We start from the raw sequence: 24,362 nt of genomic DNA on the forward strand, positions 1-24,362 counted from the left end.
TTGAGTGCATTAAACAGAGGCCCAAACAATAAATTCTTGTTTCTGGAAAGTTTGACATACACATTGCTGAAAATAAAAACATCATCATTACCTGATGTCTCCTATTGTGGAGTGGAACGTTCAGAGCGTTATACTGACTATATTCTACAAAACAAAAATGGATGCATATTAAGTCATTTTACGTTTACAAGAAAACAGCATAACTGAAAAATAATGAATGCTCTGCAGCAAAATCAGCTTTACGTAAAAATTTTAAATGATCAAAGCCACAATCATAGTATAAGAGAATAGTGGAATTTATATAGAATCAGTTGTTTCTCAGATAAAGTAATACTTCCAATTTTTTATTTTTTATTTTTTTTAAGTAGGCTCCATGCCCAACGTGGGGCTTGAACTCACAGCCCAGAGAGCAAGAGTCACATGCTCTACCCACTGAGCCAGCCAGGGGCCCCCAAATTTTTTTAACTTTAGGATAAACAAACAAACCCCGACTTTCTATTTCTAAGAAATCATTTCAAAAAACTTGAGGCCTATCAAGATTACTTAGAAAGGCCCATGACGATCTTGCCATGTTCAGTCATGCTCCCTTCTAAAATAACCCCGCACACAGCTGCCATACCAATCATCCAAAAATACCACGGTTTTCATGACACTACGATATTTGACAGCCTACCAATGCCTGCCACTGCTGATCCCAATGACTCGATCCTAACTCTTCTGGGTTGGCTTCCTTATTTTCTCACAGTCCTCCTTTCTACCCCAGACTCCATCCCCAACCTCTAATAGCTTCCCGACACCTGGCCTCACACTTCAGTTCCCTCCTCCATCTCTATTAATCTCTGCACACCCCTTCAGCCACTCAAACCTCCCCTCCTCTGCCTGGTCCTCAGTCGGAAAGACCTGGTGCCAAAATCTGACTCTAAAAGTCCATATGCCGCTCTCACCCAGTTCTCTCTTATGGCCCCATTTCTACCAAGGGCTTGGTCTCCCATCCACAGTCGGTCTACTTTCCTATCAGTCCTCTCTGGGCCTTGCTTGTTATCCCTCCCAGCCTGGTCCATCGTTTCCCACCATGCTCTTGCTAACACAAAAGAAGATCAGGGTCTGTGACAACCTAATTTTACCAAACTTCAGGGGATTTCAAGGCTACTCCACAATCCATGACTTCACTGCTGTGTCACTTCCCAAGGCATCTGCTCCAAACCTTTTCCATTTTAAGCCCCTAACACCATTCTTCCTCTCCTCCCCTGCCCCACGGATAGGGTGGCCTCCCCCTACAACTCCAGGAAGACCAGGGCCAAAGTCCAAGGGGTTCTTATGTTTCCTACCCTCCACCTCAGAGTCCATGGCTTCCCATATCCTGTCCTCAGCTAATCTTCCCCCTGGGTCCCCAGCAATAGCTCCTTCTGGCCCCTGAGGGCCTAATCCATCAACCACTCCCTCCTCTTCCCTACACCTTCAAAATTACTTTCAAAAAAAGCATTTGTGGCAGCTTTATAAATTCTATCTCCACAGTGACTTCTTCCCCTTTACTTCATTCATACTGAATCCTCTGCTGAGCTCCCAACCTTCCCCACCTCTTTCATTCCCGCTGCTCAAAGACCAGCATGTCTCTGCCTGTTTCCTCAGCACCCATCCACCTCTAACCCTCGTGCTAGCCTTCAGCTGCCCACCTCTACCCTGCAAGGAAACACTGAGTTCTCAGAGTCACCAAAACAGCTGCCTTTACTGTCACCTCACCCTCTCTGAGCTCCCCACAACACTACTAGAATTGCCCAGCACCACCAGGTTGAACACTCCCTTCCCCGGCTTCCATGTCACCTCATTTCCCCAGCTCCTCACCACCTCCGCCACCTCAGCCCCTCTCCTTCCTCACCCCTGTGAGGGAAAACTCTCCAAGGATGCTGCACGGGCCTCTCTGAACTTGGTACCCCTCATTCCCACCACTCTCAAGGCCCATCCATCCCAACAGGGTCAACTCCAGTCTCTCTCCACAGTCTAGGCTTTAACTTAGAAATGCGTACCCCAATAGAAAGACAGATGTACACCGATCTGTCAGAATATTAAACAACAAAGTTAACCTCATCATCTTTCCCATAAACCTGCCCCTCATCTGCCTCTCTGATTTCTGTCACTGGCACCACATCTTTCCCCCACACTGCCTCCTCCAGCTCCCCTGCCCGCTTGCATCTATCTCCCTGACAACTCGGCTCCAGCCTCCGTAACAGCACACCAGGACTAGCACCACAATAGTCTTGGCCCCCTTTCCCCATTCCAGGGCAGTCTACACCCTTGCCAGACTAACTCTGTGAGTGCACAGATCTCATCGTGACATTCCCTGGATCAAAGGCTTCAACACCCCCACCATCTTGTGAATTGAGTCCCAACTCCTTGGCCCACAACTCTAGGGTCTAACCCCACCCACCCTTTGAGAACTTGCCTACCCCCTCCCACCCTAGCCTCCTATCACACTTAGCTAATTATTGCTCCTCAGACCATGACAGCAACTTGTGTCCCACATACCACACTCCACTTAATTCCCTGGTTTTTTCATGCATCTCTGCCCAATAAAACCTACTCACATATCCAGGCCCAGCTCAAAGCACACCTCTTCCAAAAGACTTCCCCAAACAACCCCTCCAGCAGTAATCTGTCCTTCCTCGGAAACCCCAAGAGTCTCTTTATTGAACAGGTTAGCTTATATTTTAGACATTTCTATACATTATCTCTCCCCTTCTGGACTATAAATTCCTTTAGGGTAGAGATTTTTGCCCCAGAAATTTTTATATCCCTTGTACTCTCTATCCAGCTGGGCACTGAGCAAATGATCTCTAAGTTCTGCAGAACTAAAAGTAACCCACACTGACATAAGTACCAAAAGCAGAGTGACAACTAGTACTGGAAAAGGAAAGATAAATCCAAAAGAGATCCAGAAGGAAATTATTAGAACCTGATGATTAATTGAGAGAAGGATTAAAGGGAAAACGAAATGCCAAGATTTCAAGTCTAGTGGATCAAAGTATGCTAGCACTATTTACATTAATGTAGAAACTAGAAACAGGTGTTATTTTCAGAGGAACTCAGGCTTTGATATAATAATGACATATGCAGATTTCAGTGTTAGATCAAACTGTTTTTCTTTGATGTCTTTTCTTTCCTCTTAGGTCTTTCGGAAGAAAATTTAGGGGAAGTAAAAAATTTTAATCATGAGACTGTAAAAAAGGAAATCTCTACTTATTTGAATATAAGCTTCAAAATTCCAAGCAATTAAATAAAACATATTCTTTGTTTTCAAGGTTCTGATTTAATTTTTCTCTAAACATTACAAAATCGGCATCTGTTATACATTGTAAGTTGATTTTTTTTTTTTAAGTTCTTTTTCTTGCTCTTGGCTACGTAAATTACCAGACCATTCTCAGGATGCATAGGAAGCAGGACTTACCCAAGTCAGCTCCCTAACTATCAGTGGGGATCACCAAAAGTGCAGGAGATAGCAGGCTGAGAAGATGCATCTCCCACCGCCCTTCCCCCATTCTCCCCACCATGAACAGCTTTTCTTATACAAATTTTCAAGTACTTTATGTGCAGGTTGGTTTTTAACCTAGGGATATGCTCAATATGCGCAATAAAAAAAAAAAATGTGGGTTACCTTTTCCAGGAAGGCTGACTTTGAAGTCAGCCTCCATATATGAGAGCCACAGCTGATCAAAAAAACAAAAAGAAAGCAACCCTCTGTTGAGCCAATGATGTTTTTTGTCAAATAGATTAAAAACTTTTTTAATTAGTTCGTTACCAGAGAGAGAGGTCCAAAGTTGCAAGTAATGGAAAACTGTACATAATATACCTACTTGTATCATTAAAAGGTACTTTTTCCGTGATGATTGATAAGGATTCCTCTAATCTACCTGACAAATCTTCATGAAGATTCTTTAACTGTAATTGACTAAAAGAAAAAAAACACAAAACCACATGATCACCAGTCAGACAGGGGATTCTCACTTCCTTGTTTGTTTTTTTTTTTTTTTTTAAAGATTTTATTTATTTAATTGACAGAGAGAGAGAAAGCACAAGTAGGCAGAGAAGTAGGCAGAGGGAGAGGGAGAAGCAGGCTCCCCGCTGAGCAGGGAGCCCGACGCGGAGCTCGATCCCAGGACCCTGGGATCATGACCTGAGCCGAAGGCAGCCGCTTAACTGACTGAGCCACCCAGGCGCCCCATCACTTCCTTGTTACCACAACAGCTGGTATCAAGCTTTTAGAGACTCATGCCTGACACCGGGATACTCTTGGTGGTAGATAGTTACTAAAAGATGAAGATAAGAAAAATACTAATCCTCAATTCTGAAGCCCCTGAAACTTCTGTTCAATGACGTTAAGACTGTCAGAATTTATCACAGTCCCAGTATCTAGTACAATCTTGTCAGTTTATTTCCCCAAGTGCAAAGTAATCTTAAAGCCATTTCAAAATCACAAATTTTATCTTTCTTATGTGCTGACATAAATGTTGAATGTTCAAGTATTACAGTAAAGTTCTTTTCTAAGTATTATATCAGATTTCCCCCCCCTTGGGCTCAAAATCTAGTAACTTTTCTGTTTTTGATTCAATTATGAGCATGGGTATACATCTAAACCATGCATGTAATTCTACCAATGCAACTAAACTGAAGAAATTCACATGACTGATTCTATGGAAACCTAAATATTATGTCATTTATCAACTAAATGCTGGAGTATGCTTTTACCACCCATTAATTCATCCCATTTGAATTTTAAGATTTAGGTATCTCCAAATTAGATCCCATAGTCTCTATTTTATTCAAAATGTACCACTAAAAGGTTGGCACAGTGAAAAGGAGTTAGTTTTCCTGCCTGGAACTCTCAGAAAGCTTTCTCTATCCAGTCCTCAGTATACGAGCCCCAGGACACCATCTTCCACGGCCGCAAACACCTGCAGGCTGAGGACTAATGCACAAGCCAGCTGACCAAGAGTGTGTCAGGCCTTAGAGATAACAGAACTGAGGAGGACCCTGGAGACGCCTGTTCCTGGCTCACTTCAAATGTGAGAGTAAGAGAGAGGAGCCGCTAAACTAAAACTCAGGTCTTCTGATTCTTACTTCAGGGCCCCTTGGAATTCACATTTCCACATACCATTCTTCTGTTCGAAGCCGACATTCCTTGGCCTCCTTTTCTAGAGTCTGAGATTTTACCTGAATTTTAGAAGAAAAAGAAAAGTAGATGGCTCAGGCTATACATACGGGCGCACTTGGGAGACACCACAGGCAACAGCCTCCCCTGAATGACTAACTGTGCATTCCGTAAAGTGCACAGAAGAGTCACAAGAGCCCTGACTATCTTTTAACGTGCTCTCCCCAACGGCGGGGCTTACTTCTAGTTTGGCCTTGTCATTCTGCAGTTTCTCGATAGTTTCCATGTACTTCCGCGTCAGGCCATCGACCACGGCTTGGTGCTGGGCCGCCTCCATCTCCAGGGTGGCCAGCCGACTCCTCAGCTCTGCTTCCACATGCTTGTGCTGCTCGTCAGCTTCAAAAAACTGAAGAGAAAAGATCATTTTCTCTTCTCACAATATCCAAATATATACAAATGGAGAGAAAAACAAAAGCAGTGACTGTTCATTGAGCAATTTCCACACGGTTGTATATGCTCACCATGTAACACCCGCACAGGCATGATCTCACAGAATCCTCCCAGTATCTCAGGAGTAGTGCTATTGTTATCCCTCCTTTCCACATGGGAAACCAAAGTTTCAACTTGCCCAGTGCAGAAATGAGATCTGAACACAGGAGATCGATGCTGAAGCCTACACCTCCTTCCTCTTAGGCTCTAGGATTTCTTTCAAACAACTTCTGGCACACAGAGAATTTAACTGACCAGGGCATAACTTTTCTGCTACGCTAACTTCCACAATTAAATAAGCGAAATTCAAATAGATGTTATCCCTAAAACAGGTAAAGCTCTTTTCCTTAATAAGAATCCAGTGCTAATTAAGAATTATGAATGCTTAACACAAAACGCACTGAGGTCAAAGCTCATTTTTTTAACAGCTGCAAAATGTTAAACTGAGAATTACTGCATATTTATTTTCCACCATTTGACTATGCTCACCATTTCACAAAAAATTTAGGAGGCACAGTCAGAGACATTACACTATGACTCTTAAATATGCTGAATGTTGGGAGGCAAACACTGATTATTCAACATTCCATATATATTTGAGCTCCCACCATGAGTAAGACCCTGTCCTGGGGGAAGGCATACAAACCGACATGGTGTGTACTCAAACAGACCTTATAGACTAACAGGTGAACAAACAGAAACCAACTAAACGGTAATAATTTAAAAAACAAACACTACTTATTGATAAGCCCCCATCTAAATGATCCAGCTAATCATTTTCTAGATAAAATGAACAGTGCCTAGTATATTTCTGTACTGTTATTTAATAAAGTTATTCTGTTAAATAACTTAACAAAGTTATTCTGCCATCCTCTAAACAAATGCATACTTCAAAACACACATCCAGATTAAGATATGAATGAGATTTAAGAAATGAATCAACGACAGGGACATATATACCTAACAACCACAGGAAACATTAAAACACATACACAAAACACTCTACCCTGCATGGGTTTTTCCACATTCCAGATTATACAACCCATTTTTAATTCATGGGGAAAACAAAAATTTTCTCACTTGTATATGCAACCGTTCATTCTCTTCTATCTTCTTTTGCAGATCTTCATCAAAGACGCTCTTCTGCTCTTGACTCAACTGAGAGGAAGATTCTCCACTTTTCTGTTGGAAAGAATAAGTTATGTCCACATAACTTTCATCCTTTAGAGAAACATCCTAAGGTACACAGATTCTCTATCACCTTAGTAGCTTGTCTCTTCTACATGTGCACATTCTCAAAGAATCCTGCAAAAGGTATACAATCCATCATTTAACTTTTCCTATTTGACCCAAGTAGGAACTGCAAATATTGGAATGGGCAGGAAAGCTTTAAAAAGAAAGAGAGAATAAACAGATAAGGCTCACTATTCTTTGCAGATGAATTCAGGAGTAGTTCTATTGGAAGACACAGCAGGCCCAGAAAGCTAGCCATAAAAATATGCTAAAAAATACCATTTCAATCAGAGAGGGAGACAAACCATAAGAGACTCTTAATCATAGGGAACAAACTGAGAGTTGCTGGAGGGGGAGGAGGCTGGGGGGATGGGGTAACTGGGTGATGGACATTAAGGAGGGCATACGATGTAATGAGCACTGGGTATTACATAAGACTGATGAATCACTGTCTACCTCTGAAACTAATAATAATACATTATATGTTAATCAACTGAATGTAAATTTAGAAAAATAAAAAAATATGTATCATTTCAAGTTGATCTTCTGGTTTGGGAAACCAGTTTTAGCAATTCCATGAGTATGAGTTGTTAAACTCCTTTAAGAAAATGTAATAAATTAATTAGAATTCACAACGATAAGTTCATACAAAAGTTTCATAAATTTCTAATTTTTAAAAAATCATAAAACCTTATAAAATTAAGCTACTATAAATAAACAAGGAAAAAGCTCAAAAATCATGAAAAAAACCTTCCTTTTCCTTTTTTACCAATATTAACTTTTTCTACATAGAAGAATAGCACTATTTAACAGAGCCAATAATGAACATTTGTTTTCATGGAATACGAGAGCTGAGACTATTCCAGGGATGGTCTAACAATGAAACTGTGTTCAGACATCAGTCACCACCCTTCTCTGCCTTTCTTGTGCCCTCACTCCTCACTTAAAATGAAGTTACTTACTGATCCAATGTGAACCAATGATTAGAAAGCCCTTTGAAAATGGAGTAACTGTATTAAAAATAAAACAAAACAGGGGTGCCTGGGTGGCTCAGTCAGTTAAGTGGCCGATTCTTGATTTCAGTTCAGGTCATGATCTCAAGTCATGAGATTGAGGCCCACATCGGGCACTGTGCTCAGCACACAGTCCACTTGGGATTCTCTCTCTCCCTGTCCCTTTGCCCCTCCCCCCCACTTGTGCAAGTGCTCTCTCTCTCTCAAATAAATAAATAAATCTTAAAAAAAAAAAAATAAATAGAAACAAAACAAAACATTAAATCTCCATCACGTTTAGGACACAAGAGCTGCACAAGGAAGACAGCCGAATGACATATTCTGGGCATTCTGGGTCATTAGTGCTTCCAAATTTGGAAAACTTTAATTAACATTAATTCATAAGTTCATACGTGTTACACCCAAGCCTCTGTGAAAACAGCACTGGGGGAGGATCTCACTAACCTGGGGAGCATGTCTGAAGTAGATATGGCTATTCGTTCCCCAAGGGTCTCTCAGAATTTCCAGAGCATGTCTTTTTTTACAAAATTCCCCAAGTGATTCTAATACATACCTGTTTTTGCCCTCTCTATTCCCCATTTATTTGAAAATTACCACTCTAGAGAACTCTTTCATGTAGCGGACATGTATATGGAAAGGTACTAACATAGAATTATGTTGATTGTCCATCATATGGCAAATACAGTCCTAGCCACCTTTACAGGATCCCATTTAATACTCAACAAACTGAGAGTATCATCCCCATGCTGCAGATGAAGAAACTGAGGTTGCAAAGCTAAAATGGCAGACAAAGAATTCAAGCCTGGGCTTAACCCCAAAGCCTGTGCTCTTCCCTCCATACCATGCTGCTTCAGAGTTCCTCTAGGCCTTCTTCTTCCCTCCTACCCTTCTACTTTTACTGCCTCAATCCAGGCACTTGCCGGGTGCTGCTCTATATACACACCAGACTTAAAGAGTCAATCACTACGGGCGCCTGGGTGGCTCAGATGGTTAAGCGTCTGCCTTTGGCTCAGGTCATGATCTCAGGGTCCTGGGATCGAGTCCCGCATCGGGCTCCCTGCTCCTTGGGAGCCTGCTTCTCCCTCTGCCTCTCTCTCTCTCTCTCTGTCTCTCATGAATAAATAAGTAAAATCTTTAAAAAAAAAAAGAGTCAATCACTACCCCCTACCCTTAAAAAAAAAAATGCAGGGGCGCCTGGGTGGCTCGGTCGTTAAGCGTCTGCATTCGGCTCAGGTCATGATCCCGGGGTCCTGGGATCGAGCCCCGCGTCGGGCTCCCTGCTCAGCGGAGAGCCTGCTTCTCCCTCTCCCACTCCCCCTGCTTGTGTTCCCTCTCTGTCTGTCTGTCAAATAAATTAAAAATAAAAACTTAAAAAAAAAAAAAAAAAGCAACTTCTTAATCACAGAATGTTCGAAAGTACCAGACCATCCATCTTATGGAAGTAAGAATCATGTCTCACTATATAAACCATAATGGAAAAAGTTTATTTTTACATGACCAGACAAGAATACTAAATTGGCCTCATAAAAATAAATATTAAGAAATATTTACAGCAAATTTTCAAGCCTAAGGAATGAGTATTTCAATTGCTACTTTCACATGAGCTGTTACACTTCAACACTGTTTCTCATTTTATTTGCCCTACCTTGAGTTAATGGCAACTCAGTATAACTGAAAGATATCAGTAATTTTGACCAGTATGAGATATTCCTTTCACTTTTCTCAGACACTAAATCTAGTATGTGCATGTTTGCTCCTAACAAATTATTCAAAACTCACTTTCGTATAAAAACGCCTCTAATATTACTACATATATTAATCGTAAGTGTCTGCTTCCTTGAACCAATACCCAGGTGTAATAATGGAACATTAGGGAATTTGGAGGGGAGGTGTTCTGTTAAAACCCAGATGGCCTGGAGATGTCTGTACCTAGCAGACAAGGCCTCCCTAACGTGCTTTTATTTGACCTACCTTGTTTTTCTTGCCTCGGGGTTCACTTAGAGCCAATTCATCTTGAAGTAGTTCTACCCTCTTGGCAAGCTGCAGATTTCGAAATGTCAAACTGTCCATTTCCTGCTGTAGTTTTCTCAATGATTGATCCTTCATTTTCAGTTGTTCCTACATCAAAGTGAAAACAGACCATTCTTTATAATTTAGCCTTAAGGTTTCAAATAATGAAATTATTTTTATTTCACTAAAATATGATCAAACCTCTTGCTTTAGGGAATTCACGTTGTATGTTTATCATGCCAGTTCCCATGTTTTTAGCTCTGTTTTGTGACAAAATCATTTTTTTTAGCCAAACCAAGTAAATTTAAAAATAAAATTAAAAAAGCATATATACTGAAATAACAGTCATCAACTTAAAGTAAAATATGTTGTTACATAGGCGTCTGGCAGTGAGGAGGCACAACGCCTGAGGTGGACAATTTTATAAACCTGAATTTTGAAAGAGAACCTCCTACTCACTGATGATGCCCTTCAGTAAGAATAGGAAGCAATTTATTTGCATTCTTTTTTTTCAATAAATCCTCCCTGAATTTAAGTCACTCAAAATGAAGTCCTTCCACTACACTTAATTTTACTTTAAACTATTTCTGATTTGTCAAAGATAAAAATCAATATTATCCTAACACAAGAATATTTTTAGATGCTGTTTGTTCTGCATCAATTCACCTAAAAGTTTTAAGTAAAAATAGAAACAAAATCTAAAATTTAAACAATGTATCTTCTACTGCCCATTCTATACTGTTTACACCATAATGAGGTAAGAAAGTGGAAATCTAGAGAAGTATTTAGCTCTGCTCTATCTTAAAAAAATATTATTCTCACTATATTTTACTTATGATATTGTGACAACTTTGTGTTCACTGGTAATCAAACACAGATGACCATATACTACTGTATATTTAAGGAAGTGCAGTTATATTACTTTCACTGAAAAACCACTGCAAAGCTAAGACGAGGTCAAGCTTTAATGACAAAGTGATAGAAGTATATTGAAAGAGCAATCTAGAAACCAAAGGCTGGTGTCTGCAAGCTACTGACATTGTCTGCCCGTTGCAAGCAGCCAGAAGGCTGGAATAATGTTTCCATTAAGTAGAGAAACATTTTTCTTTTCTATTGTTTTTTAGTAAGCCCTTAATTTTTGCTTGGAGCTTAATGGTAAATACAGACCCAGCCCACATCCAAATCATCATGTATTTCAAATTAAAGAAATCCAATCCAAATCAATGAATGCTTACTGTGTCCAACAACTCACTGAAAGACAAACCCAACCTATCAAAAGCCTGCTGTAACAGAAGACATCCCAACCTTCCCATTGAGCAAACCAGCAAATTGCCATTCTTACTAGAACTGTAATAACCACCGCAATGAATAGTAAAACAAAGAGTAATTTCTTTACATCCTTATAATTCATCACCAGCTAACTAATGCTCCAACTCCATTAACCAATCACCAATTTCAGAAGACAGCTATCTCAACCTCTCTGTAAACCCTAGTTTCTGCACTGGGGACGATGATAACGTTATCTGCGCTCACAGACTTGTGTGAAGACTAACTGACAGAGTGGGTGCAATGTGCTTGGCACAAGGCCTAATACACAGTGAGAGCTCAACAAACAGAACCTGCCGTCACCATCACCAATGTCACCACCATTGCAAAATCGCAGAGTTAATCAAACACAACCAGCAACAGGATGCTGTCACATGCCCAGAGTGGGCTACTAAGACACACTAGGAAATACCCTTCCCAGTCATAGGTTTTAAACATTGTTAAGAGATAATGACTATTTCTTCAATGATTTAGGCTAAATAATAACTGACTAACAAATCGTGACTATAAATAAGCTTAGTTTTAATAATCCTGGCTTGGGCGCGGACAGCTTTGGAAGTATGGGTACAGTGTTCTCAGCCGCCTCAGCCCCAAGTCTGTGCAACAGCACCTGAGTGGGGGGGCACTCTCAAGACAGAGTTCTCTAGGGTAAAGCTAAGTAAAAGGACATATTTCTGGGTTACCTGAGTGGACTCACCCTGGATAGGTCACTGGTTAGGGGCTATTCCAGAAAGAGATATGAGTAAAGGGGAATCCTAATCCCTTTTGTCTCAACAGGGAGCAAGGGAGAGAGTGAAGAATGACACAGACAGTATATTTAATGGAAACAGGCCAAGAAGAAATCTGTATCATAGAGTTAATTTATCCAACTAAAAATATCACTAAGCAATATTTATGACATGCCTACCAGAATGAGGTAGAAACAAATTTCTTCATCTCCTATCGTATTTCACCCCTCAGGTAGTAAAGATGCTGATGATAAAATATATCACTCAAACAGAGTAACCTGATTTACACAGGTTATTACTATTAAAGAGCTCAACCCAAAAGCAAGATTAATGGACTAAATGATTCACACTTTCAAATCCATTCATTAGGGGACAACAATCTGCTGAATACTGGGCATATGAATATGACATAGGCCCCCTCAGAGTACTGTCTAGTGATGAAGACAGATAAGAAGCTCTATTAATCCCCATGAATTCAGCTAAAGAGAGGCCGTAAGGTATAAGAAAAATGCAGGAGATAAAGTCAAATAATTCTTTTTTGTGATTTTTAGCTAAGGAAATCAAAGTGCATCACATTCATACCTAAGCAAGTAAGAAAGTTAAACACAAAAAACTTTATTACCTTCTCCCATCCCTAGTGAATCAGTGTCATAGTTGGGACTTTAATACAGAAAACCAGCTGAATTCCTTGCTTTGAGTATCACCAAATACTAACTTAACCCTCACAATACAAATACTGTTTCATACCTTTAAAGCAGCAGAATTCGCCTGTTCATCCACAACACCTTTTTTCAGGACCTGATTCTGAGCCCGAAGCTGAAAACACAGGAAGCAATAGTTAATATTTAATATAAAGCAATCACCTGTAGCAAGGAAATCACTTACCATTACTTCACAGGAATGATTACACTGAGTAACTACCTTCTCACATATATATGAGAATAAAAATATTAGCATGGAAGAGGATAGTAGATATCATCATTCTGCCCAATGACATAATATTAATCAGCAGCAAAATCAACACTAAAATCCAGGTCTCTTGACTTCCATCCAGAACATGGTTCTTTCTGTCAAACCAAGTGTCCTCCTTAAATAAAAACTAATACAATGAACTAATACTAAATACTAATGCAATAGACTAATATTAAAACTAATAAAAACTAATATAATAAATAATACGGTACCATGTATGCCATTTTCCTTGAAACTCTGGCACACATTCATTTGTAAAATACATACAATCAGACTAATTATGAAATAAGAACTCTACAGAGAATCAAAGTGTAGGGCATTAAACATACCCAGCAGGACACTGTGCCTAACATTAGTCATGCAAATATCATCCCCCACAATAGCCTCAGGAATGGTGGACTTGCAATAAGGCATCAGTAAGGCAGTGTATGAAAGCAACTAAGAAGAAGACTCAATCCAGAAGTTGGTAATAGCAGCTAACATTGGAAAACTCATCATCTACCAGGCACTGTCCTAAGTGTTTTCCATGTATTACCTCATTAATCTTTACAAGCCTATGAAGTAGGTACTAGAATTGTGTCCATTTACAGATGAGCAAACTGAGGTACAGAGAAGTTAAGTGGCAATGCTGAGATTCAGACCCCAGCAGATTTGACTCCAGTCATAATGCCATTAGACAATATTGGTTACTATTGTCTAAAACTACATATAAATGAGAAAAGAAGGAGGCTGGAGAGGTTGGGAAAGTCTTTGAAAAGGTAGGACGCAGGCTTTTTTTTTTTTTTTTAATTGAGGTATAACTTTATTTTAAATAAAGCATACAAATCAAGAATTCTACAGCTAAATGAATTGTGTCTATGTATATAGGTATACCACCACCACTTGCAGAATTTCAAAAGATAAAATCCACTTCTGTAGGAAGAAGAAAGTTCTCAGCAACACTGAGCATGTAAGTAGAAATATACAAGTCCTATGTAGCCAAAGCAAAAGGTTTACAGACTCATATTCTGAAGGTTCAGTACAGAGACCATGAAAGACCAGGTTCTTCTCTGAGAAACTGAACAAAGGAAATGATTTTATCTGTGAGCTTAAAAAAATCTACTTCTAATTAGCATAACTCAGATCTGTCTCCTGAGAACAGAAATGACCCTCCTCTGTGCCAAAAGGATAGGAATATTTAAATACTAAACCTTAAACTGCGTATGTGGAATTCAATACAAAATTTAGCTAAGCATCTAAGAAAAGCAGGGAATACTGCAGGATATTCAACAGCTTGAGCAAAAGACAGATTAAAAAATGAGCTTCTTCTATTTTTAGAAAGTTAAAGATACAGCTCACTACAACAGAAAGAAGACCCAAATCTTGCTCTGCCATTTAGTAGACAATTTAAACTTGAAAAATTCACTTAACCATTCTGAGCCTCAGTTATATGATCTATAACATGGGTGAATACATCTAACCTATCTTCCTTCTCACGTTGTTGTGAGAACCGAATAAGAAACCCCTATCAAAGTACTTTCTAAATCTTAAAGTGCCCCAAGAATGGAAACAGAACTCTTGTTACTAGACTAGAATCAAAGGGATAACAGATAACATTATAACTTGCCTGGTGTAAGGCCTTGTGCTAAAGGATATGGAGGAGAGAAAGAAGTGAAAGAAGTGGTTTACCAAGAGTTTAAATTTAAAAGGGACAATACAAGATAACCAGCAGTACTTACTACTACTTAAATTCCCTGCAACAAGGATTGCAAACTAAGGCCCATGGCCCATACTGGCCTGCTACCTAATATGACTTCAGGCTTCAGATTTCATTTCATTCCCCTGTCCTAACTTTGACCTGTGATCTCTTACATCTCTCTTCTTTCTGGGGTATTTAGAAGATCCTAATGACTGCTTCAAGAAACTACGGATGAAGCTTGAAATCTACTGAACTGATCACTTTCTATAGGACCAGAACCACGACAATTTAAAAAAAGAACCTCAACTTTCATTTCTAAGACACACTTAAAAGCTACTTAAAACAAATTAACAGCCTACTCTGAACAAATTTTTTTCTTAAAGATTTTATTTTTAAGTAATCTCTACACCCAACTTGGGGCTCAAACTCAATCCGGAGATCAAGAGTCCCAGGGTCCACCGACCGAGCCAGCCAGACGTCCCACAAAACAAAACTCTTAAATTACTGCTGTATAGAATTCAATCTGATTACAACAAAAAATGATTTGGATATTCCTTTGGAATATACTGTTTGCTAAACTAATCAACAACAAAAATATGGTTTCAATAAAACTGCTTGGCAGAAAATGCAGCTCCTTTAGAAATATTTACCTAATACATTTATGAAGGTAGACAAGGATGACAATCAGAAGCTCAGCACATACCACTGCCGTGTTAATTACACTTCTCGGCATCTGGCGTCATCCCGCATTTCAGCATTCAGTACGGCCACACTCTAGTGCATTAGTGAACCAGCAGCTTGTCAAACGCTGATGCCGCTGTGGTCAGTCTGGTCTTTTAGAATCCATCGTTCTCCCCACCAGCATTCACCACAGTGGGGAGGCAAATGCACACGGTTTTACTGTTTTAGAAATAGGTACAAGATCACCAGATGGTCACTAATGCCTCCAGGAAATATGTACGGAGGCTCCAAAGCATGTGGGCCTAACTAAGAAACAACTGCCCTGAAGTCTCCATTAGGAAAAACTCTCCAGAAAATGATAGAGCCTACTTCCAAGCAGCTGTGCACCAAGCTCTTCTGTTCCACCCAGTAGAGGAACAGTACCTCTGCTGCCCAACTCTGAAACCCTTAGTCCTTTTAAACCTCGTTTTTCATGGTCTTGTAATCTTCTGATTTGCTTTACCTTTACTCTGAAAGCACAGCCCTTCCTCATTTTGACCAACCAAATCCCAGCTGGTTCTTCCAGGAGCTTACTTCCTACCACTGGTCCTAATTCATCCATAAATGTTTCCTAACCACTCCCTATGGTCCGCAGGGAGCTTGCCCCCTCTGTTCCTTTGGCACCTAACTAGTAAGAAGACATCTCTTATTAAACTGTTCAGCTTTAATTTTACTTTTTAAAGTAGTAAATTTTACATTTACTAACTTATGTTTGACTTCTGTACTCATCTCCCATCTGCCAATAAAACTGCAGCTTGTGGTAGAGACTACAGCCTACTTCCCTGTATCTCCTGCCTACAGTGAAAGATCAAAGCCATGGACAGAGAAGGCACTCAATAAATGTTTAGTTAACTAGTCAAATTAAATACTGTATGTAAAAGGCATTTGAAGGTAATGCGTCATATAACTATAAAGCTTCATTACTCTAACAGTGCCTCTCTGACCTTTCCCCAAGATTTGTTTCCTGCATCAGTGACAGCTAACTCCAGCCACTACTCCCTGGTACTGCAGAGCCTACGGATAGTTTATCCCCGTCCAGGGGGACGTACAAGCAAGTAGGGAGAGAGAAAGACCAAGTGGTATTCCCAGCACTTTGGAATACTGAAAATGGTAGAACCGGAAGGAGTTTTAGGGATCACCCAGGCCAGAGATCCTGAAGATGGGATCTGTAGATGACTTCAGTATTTTGAAGCTTCGAATCAGGGTTTGGGTAAGGCTTAGGGATGGGCTTAGGGTTGTATAATGCACACATTACTTTGTAATGAAGAACAGCTTATATGTTTAATAGTTTGTTTTATAGGGTTGTAAAACTTGTAAAATGTCAAAATGTCCACTGTAGGAAATAGTTATGTAAGCGTGGTTCTAACACAGAAGACTGCTGGGGATTAGATGAGAAAATGTGTATATGGGATCACCTCTCTTTCCCCACAAACTCTTCCAATAGTCTGTGACTGAAGGTAGTACATCTCTAATCTTGGACCCGTTATCCCATCACAGGTTGTCAAAGCAACAGGAGACGTCATAGTTGACTTACCACCACTCTCTGTCCCGAGAGCAATAACTGTGGTAAGCCTGACCATTCCAGAACCAGAGTTACGTAGAGTAGTCTGCAGAGTGGTCTTCAGCGATTTAGGCTCAGGCCTTTTGAGGCTTCTTGATGTCCAGCAGGACCACATGGTGCTAAGCACTTGGAGAAACACCCGTAGGCTCTGCAGTACCAGGTAGCAGTGGCTGGAGTTATTCCATCACTGAGGCAGGAAACAAACCTTCTCTCAGACCTGCCCTCAAAGGGACCCTTTCTCCTGTTCCTGATCCCATGCAGGGCAACTCCTTAGGACAACACCCCACCCCAACCCCTGCAGTCTAGCTGCCTCACCAGTGACTGGATGACTAGATCAGCTGTGGATTAAAGAGGAAGAGTAGGACAGACACCCCTGGCTTTTCTAAGGTCTTACTATTCCAAGTGTGGTCTACGGACAGCTGCAATAGCATCACCTGGGAGCAGACTCTCGGGCCCCACCCCGGACCTACTGAACCAGAATCTGCCGTTCAACAAGGTCTTCAGGTGAGTCACAGAGACGTTTTGTGTCTGTGATGCACTGATCTAGGGGCTAAGCTAGCACCTTCTAACAGGGTAGCCAAAAGCCACATGTGCCTATTAAATTTAAATTTAAATAAAATCTAACATTCTGTTCCCTAGTTGCACTAGCCACACTGGAAGTGCGCAACAGTACCACATGGCTAGTGGTTTGCCCTGCTGGACAGCATAGATACAGAACATTTTCATTCACATGGAAAGTTCCATTGAATAGCACTGAACACAATGCTGTTTTCCAAACAAACTTTAGTAGTAAACCCTACACACTGGGGGGGGGGGGGGGGGGGGAAGGCTGATACTAGACTTTAATCCAAATGATACTCATTTTTAATCCAGCTCCTGAGTCAATTTCTCTTACAGGAAGGGGCAATTAATCAGGTTCCACCAAGCTCCACTATCTAGAAAGCAAACACACCGAGTCAAAACTGAACCTTCACCAATATGAATAGCTATTTCCTAAGAGTGTAAATCTAAAAAAGCTCCCACAGGCAATCTCCTTCATCACTAAAAGAAGCATCAATTGCAAAATAAACTGTTAAGAGAAATACTGGATGTCTGACTTTCCCATTTGTTTTTACTGGCTCAAAAAGAGCTTTGAAAAGATTGAGCAAAAACTAATATACTGATACCACGCCTTGAGCAATGGTTCTCAAACTTTGGTGTGCATCCAAATCACTTCAGAGGTTTGTTACACACAGATTGCTGGATTTGACCACCAGTTTCAGATTCAGTAAGTCCCAGGTGGGTCTGAGAATGTATACTTCTAACTAGTTCCCAGATGCTGATGATGCCAATCCAGGGGCCACACTTTGAGAACCACTGGCCCAGAGTAACACAAACACTAAGAAAACAGAACCTGAAACATGCTTACACACATAACATGATGCCAGGCAGGGGTGCAGGAGCTCCTGCAAAGAAAGCAGGCTGAAATCAAACAGAGCCAGGACTCAGTGCTCTTAGCCTCTCCTCCCTATGAGACATACCAGAGCATCAGAAGCAGACCAGGCTGCGGAAGAGACACCATATAAGAAACGATCTTTGATTCTTAATCTACGGTGTAGTAACTGAGGTCTCGATTAGCTTTCCCTCACATCGCAAAGCAGCATGCTTGCATTGCTTACCAATTACCTTCAAAAACCTCTGAAAACCAGTGCATACACCTTTCCTCTTCCCTAAACTTTATTAAACCTGAAGTTTCAGAAGTCTCCAATGACCTTCTAATTGCCCAAACTACTAGGGTCTTAATCTCTACTTTTACTGGCTTTTCCATTAACACTTTACATTTAGCAGTATGTATGCCTCAGAAATTCTCCTCTGCTTTGGCCTCCCATCTTTTATCTAACTAAACTTTCAGTCCCTTAAATGGGAGCTTCTCGGGCCATTTTTTTCCTTCTTGGGAGGAAAGAATATTATGATCATAGTTCTTAAGCAAGAAATGGGCTCCTTCCTGGAAAACAGGCTGAGATCTGCATTAAATCTGTAAGGAGATTCTGCAAATGTCCTTGGTTTAGGGATCATGCTTGCTGCTGTCTTGATACGTAGCCTCCTTCTACTGTTTATGAGGAACTCTATTGTCTTTGTATCCTAAATAAGGAAAAAGACCTAACTGGATTTCAACATTAGCCCACAATTTCTGCACCAGGGAAGGTAATGCAAAGCTAGAGTGCCCCTTCCACAAGCTCAGGGCTGAAGGTAGCACAGATCTTATCTAGAAATTACTCGGCACTAGAATTGACAGAGAATAAAAAGCACATGAAATCTTTTGACCAATCTCTGTTCTCTTATGTTCTGAAATTTCCATCACATTGCAATTAAAAGGATGAAAAATGATCTAACCCAATCTGAGAGATAAATAACCTCAAGTCTGGCAGACCTCCTACAGCCCATCTCCTCCTCCCTTCACACCCTTCCCATAGGTGTTCCCCAAAGAGTCTACCTAAAGGCTTCCACCCGGACTAACTCTTGCAGTTCAACTACTTGTCTTCACAGGAATTATTCCAAAAGCTCTGGCCTTTGTCCTGACTTTTAGCCAGTCCATCTCCACTAGAAATTTCCAGCAGTTACCCCAACAACACCTCAACTACTATGTGAACAAGATAACTTTAATGTGCCTTGCAACCTTAAAATTCTATAATTATATCTAACCTGTAATACACCCCTTTGCTCTAAACTGGCTTGCCTTCCTGCCAGTAGCATCTGTCAGTGGCAGTCATGTCCCTTCATCTAGAACCACAGGGTCAACTCTTCAGTCTCCCTTCACTCACCACATCCCACAGAATGAGTAAGACACAAGGATGAGTGCCTCATATACTATATTCTTCGTAAGTTTTGTGCTAGGTACAAAGTGGGCACTCAAGAGGTAACTAGGGGCGCCTGGGTGGCTCAGTCGGCTGAGCAACTGACTCTTGGTTTCTGCTCAGGTCGTGATCTCGTGGTCTTGGTCATGGGATCAAACAGCATGGGGCTCTGCGCTCAATGCCAGCCTGCTTCAGATTCTTTCTCCCTCCCTCTGTGCCCCCTCCCAACTCTTGCATGCACTCTTGCTCTCTAAAATAAATAAATAAAATCTTTAAAAATAAATTAAAAAAAAAAAAGAGGTAAGTAAAAAGGTACTTTAACCCTAAGTCCTAAATCTAGGCCCTCCTCTCCATCTAAACAGTGACTAATTTGATTTAGTCCCATATTACACTTCCCAAAACTATTCCAACAGCCTATAGTCTGGTCTTCTTTTCACCGATCTTTCCCTATTTCAATCCATCCTCCGAGGAGTTACCAGTTCCCCTCCTAAAAGTAATGCCATTATCCCGATTAAAAACCTTTGACATCTATTTTTCAAAAGATAAAGTTCAAACTTATTTGACATCCACAACCCTTTATGATGATCAGGTCCAAATTAACTCTCCAGCCATACTTCACCTCTCTCTGCCGTGTACCTTAATGTGCTTTCATGACTGGAAACATGGCCTGTTCCCTTTGCCTGGGATGCTACCAACCCTCCCTCTTCCCTATTTCCCAATCTGAGTAACTTCTACTCTTACCCTCATCTCTTCTGTGTTCCCACTGAACTAACACTTGTCATACTGTATCATAATTATGTACAATCTCTGAACATTCTATTAAAGGATTCTCCTTAAACTGGAACTCTGCTCACTCAACAGAACCTGGCAGACTATGCACAGGAGGCCCATAATAAATGTCCGTTGAACGAAAAGCATATATATCCAAAAAAAAAAAAAAAATCTTTCAAAGTTTTTAATACTTTTGGAAGGCTACACAATTATTTCAGCAATGCAGTCACTGCTTAAAACATTTTTAGAACTCTCTTTTGCCATTTGGAATTGCCTTCTGAGATTGTTTACCCTTACTTTATACTCATAAAACATTTTCACCCAAAATAGTGGAGTCAACTTTGAGTATTGCCATTCTCCACCCACTCTCCTTCACCATATGGATTTGTTCCAAACAATTTCTGACCCTTTCCAACAAGAAAATATTCCTTCAAAGGCTGAAAACTTGCCATTACTGACATTGTGCTACAGGCTCTTAAGACAATTCCATATGTAAATGCAAGAAGTTCTGCCAATGGCCGCACCGCTGGAATAAGTGTATTATCTCAAAAGACTCCCATTTGATGGTGAAAAGACCTAAGTGTGTATGTTTAGGCAAAGGTTTTATTTTTCAAACAATAGTTCATTTTACCTTGCTGAGTATGTGTTAAGTGAAACCCTACGAAAAAAATGTGCGTCCGTTTCTCCAAATTGTCAAAAGGGGGCTAAGTCTTCCCAATGCTCCCATGATGCCAGATCATTGAAAACTAAGCTTAATGACTGTTCAATTTCCGAGGATGTGAGATTCTTTTATAACTTCATTAGAATATTCTTAAGGCAGCAACACCTTAGAAGCAGCACCGCCCTTTTCCAAGTAAAAGGTTCCATCATTTAAAGACGGATGCCATAAATACGACTGTTTGCTTAACTCAACATGTATTGAGCATCTGGGTGTTCTGCCCCACTCCAGGTGACCGAGGGAAAAGACAGAAAAAGGGACACAGCCCTACCACTCAAGCTTTCAAAATCATCTCCAGACATCTTGCCAACGCACTAAATACATTCGTAACCACCCATCCTCAGTGAAACAGTTTACAGGAATGGCTCGCTCTACCCTCCCGAATTGACTGGGGACACATAAATCTCTTTATCCTCATGTCATCCCTGTGAGGAGGAAGAAAGCTTGATCTTTCCCATCACTGGGCTAGGAAAATTAAGGAAGCAGCAGTAGAGGGGTTGGTCCTTACCCTTCCCTTCCCCTCCCGACCAGCACCAGAGGCAGAAGCCAGGATTCGGACACCCCAGTTCCAAGCCCGCTAGTTTAGTGAGAAGGAAGAATCAAACTCCTGATCCTTCCCGCAGAAACGCACAGGGACCCAAAGACGGCCCGGCCCCATCCCCTGGGAGCTGCAGGTGGAGGCATGGTAATGGTGGACAGAGAAGGCAGAGAGGAGGGGCACGCTCGCGTGCCCCTTCGCCGTTCCCCTCCGTCCCGACGAGTAGCTGCCAAGGCAACCCGAGGCCGCAGGGCCGGGGACCCCCTACTCCCCGCCCACGATGGGTACCTTCGAGTACTCCTGAGCCAGCTTCTGGTACTTCCCCTGCAACTCTGCCGAGGCCATGGCCTCCCCCGCCCCGTCCGGGCCTGGCTGTCCAGGCCGCTCAGCCCCACCCCCCGCCCCCAACCCCAGACACGCTCCCCGGTTGGGCTCCGCCAGCGCCTGCCCGCTCGGCCACCACCGCCGCGCCTCCTCCTCCACTTCCGGGTTCGCCCGGTGGGAGGAAGGCGGAGTGGGACCAGGGGCGGGGCGACTGCCGGGGGCGGGGCAGCGCCTGGACGTCACCGCCCCACCCTCCCGCGCCTGAACACGTGCGTGCGCAGCCTCGCTGGAGCGCCAGGGCTCTGCCTCTGGGACCAGGGGCGCCATCTTGACGCATGGCCCAAGATGGCGACCTAGAATGGATAAGAAGAGAATCAAGAAAGGAAGAGAATGACGAGAGCCCACAGAATGGGGGGAGGGGAGGACCGAGGAGAGGGGCGGTGGTTGCGAAGAGCAGAGGAGCGGAAGAAGAAACATTCTAAGCGCATCAAGAATTCTGGCGGATCTTCTCTCCCCCTCCCCCTGCTGGTTCCCATGGCAACCGTCTGGCGTTTGATGGTTATAGCTTTCAGAACGTACACGGGGAGAAAGACCTTTATATTCCTCTATCTCGTTATCCGGATATGGTAGCGCCAGACATGCCCTGCATTGTAAAGTCTCAGACTTCCCCCAGATTTATAACGCTTGCTGCTGCCACCCTCCCCTACTCCAGACCATACAAACCATTGTCTTATATTTGGACATTGAAATTTCTTTGTGTCCATTCTCTACCCCCTCTATCCACACACCCTTACCCCCGTACGCATACCACAGCAGAGCCTTTTTCAGTGGATTGAGTAAAAAGCCGTTAGGAAATTTCAGGAAATGTCTCCTGCCACGCATGCAGATAGGGTGGATGATGATAAATAACTGGAGAATTGAAGCAAAAAATAGTCTGCCTGAGATATTTTATACCGCTTTTCTTGAATTAAAAGCTTGCCTCCATTCAACAAATATTTGTTGGGATTCTATTGTATATTCGATATTGTTCTAGGTATTGCCTGTATTGCAACAAAAAATGTTCACTGATAGAGGAATCAATAAATAAAATTTAGAGTATATATTTGCCATAAATTACAACACAGCAGTTAAAACAAATGACCTAGATCTGTATATCTGTATGTATCAACATGACAAAATAGAATGTTAGCAAATTGCAGTACACAATAGGATGAAAAGATACATTTAAAAATATGAAACAACATTTGCATTGTTCGTGAACAGGTGAACATGTAGGAAAAATAGAAAAACAAGAACTGGACAGATACACATCAAATTCTGGATAGTGGTCACCTCTGGTGGGAAAAAGAAAGGGAAATGAAACGGCAGAACAAAGGACCATAAACTTTAATTTTTTTAGTAAATATGACAGGATGTAAACATTATCTACCTAGTAGGTACAGGGATCTTGGCATTTTAAGATACTTGAAATTTTCCATGATTAAAAAAACTGCCATCCTAGTTTCTTGTTTGGCTATGAGTAAGCCTGGGATTTTATACTGAAATGCTGAGCCCGTATGCATTTTTTCAGCAATTGTAATGTATAAGAGGATTATAAACTTTAAAAAATGTTTATATTTTTTTAATTTGCTAATAGCGACGCCCTACTGTCCAGCAAACTTTCAGAACAATCCTTTTAAATTATTATTATTAGTTTTCATGACACCACCAAGCGGCAGAATTAAATATTGTAAGTGCATTTTTCTGGTTTGTAACGTAATGGAATTTTCAATCATTTAAAAATAAAATGTCATCTCAGAAACAACATTCCAAAGGAAGAATGTGCAACTTTGGCTAGAGCGCCTGTGTGAGTTCATTTTACTGAACTGAGAAATTTGCTTTCCACTGCTTGGTCTAGTTATTCTGTCAGATGCACCATTTTCAAATCCCAGTTGATAAGTCTGAATACATTAAAGATTCTCTCCCTCGACACCATTAAGTGAGTGAAAAGGCACCATTAAGTGAATGAAAAGGCAACACCATTAAGTGAGTGGAAGAAGATGCTTACAACATTTATATCCAACAGAGTTCTCTTAGTCTCTTATTCAAATATATAAAGAGCTCTTACAAATCAATAGAGAAAGGCAATCAAAAAGAAAAATAGGCAAGAGACTTCAACAGGAATTTCACAAAAGAAGATACACAAACACCCATTAAATATGCAAAAGGGTGTTCAGTTTCATTAGCAATCAGGAGGAATTAAAATTAAAACCACAGTGAGATACCATTCATATCCACACAAATAGCTAAAGTTAAAAAGATTGA

At 41.2% G+C, this 24,362-nt stretch overlaps 1 protein-coding gene across 3 annotated transcripts in view; it reads right to left on the minus strand.

The window, feature by feature from the left end:
- Positions 1–22,201, minus strand: part of PPP1R21 (protein phosphatase 1 regulatory subunit 21) — a 61,335-nt gene extending 39,134 nt beyond the window's left edge. Inside the window, exons 1-8 of one of the 3 annotated variants that reach the window (XM_032411014.1) lie at positions 22,023–22,201; positions 12,690–12,758; positions 9,850–9,996; positions 6,713–6,814; positions 5,385–5,549; positions 5,147–5,205; positions 3,849–3,943; positions 92–144 (exon numbers count right to left, since the gene is read on the minus strand). In XM_032411014.1, the coding sequence (XP_032266905.1) occupies positions 92–144; positions 3,849–3,943; positions 5,147–5,205; positions 5,385–5,549; positions 6,713–6,814; positions 9,850–9,996; positions 12,690–12,758; positions 22,023–22,079 (747 nt within the window). In that variant the 5' untranslated portion in view covers positions 22,080–22,201. Of the gene's footprint in view, positions 1–91; positions 145–3,848; positions 3,944–5,146; positions 5,206–5,384; positions 5,550–6,712; positions 6,815–9,849; positions 9,997–12,689; positions 12,759–15,242; positions 16,550–16,846; positions 17,211–22,022 lie in introns of those variants that run through there. The other 2 variants (XM_032411016.1, XM_032411015.1) reach the window with 2 other exon arrangements.
- Positions 22,202–24,362: the final 2,161 nt, after the last annotated feature.

This window comes from Phoca vitulina, unplaced genomic scaffold, assembly GCF_004348235.1.
Source record: "Phoca vitulina isolate PV1807 unplaced genomic scaffold, GSC_HSeal_1.0 scaffold12, whole genome shotgun sequence".
NCBI lineage: Eukaryota > Metazoa > Chordata > Mammalia > Carnivora > Phocidae > Phoca > Phoca vitulina.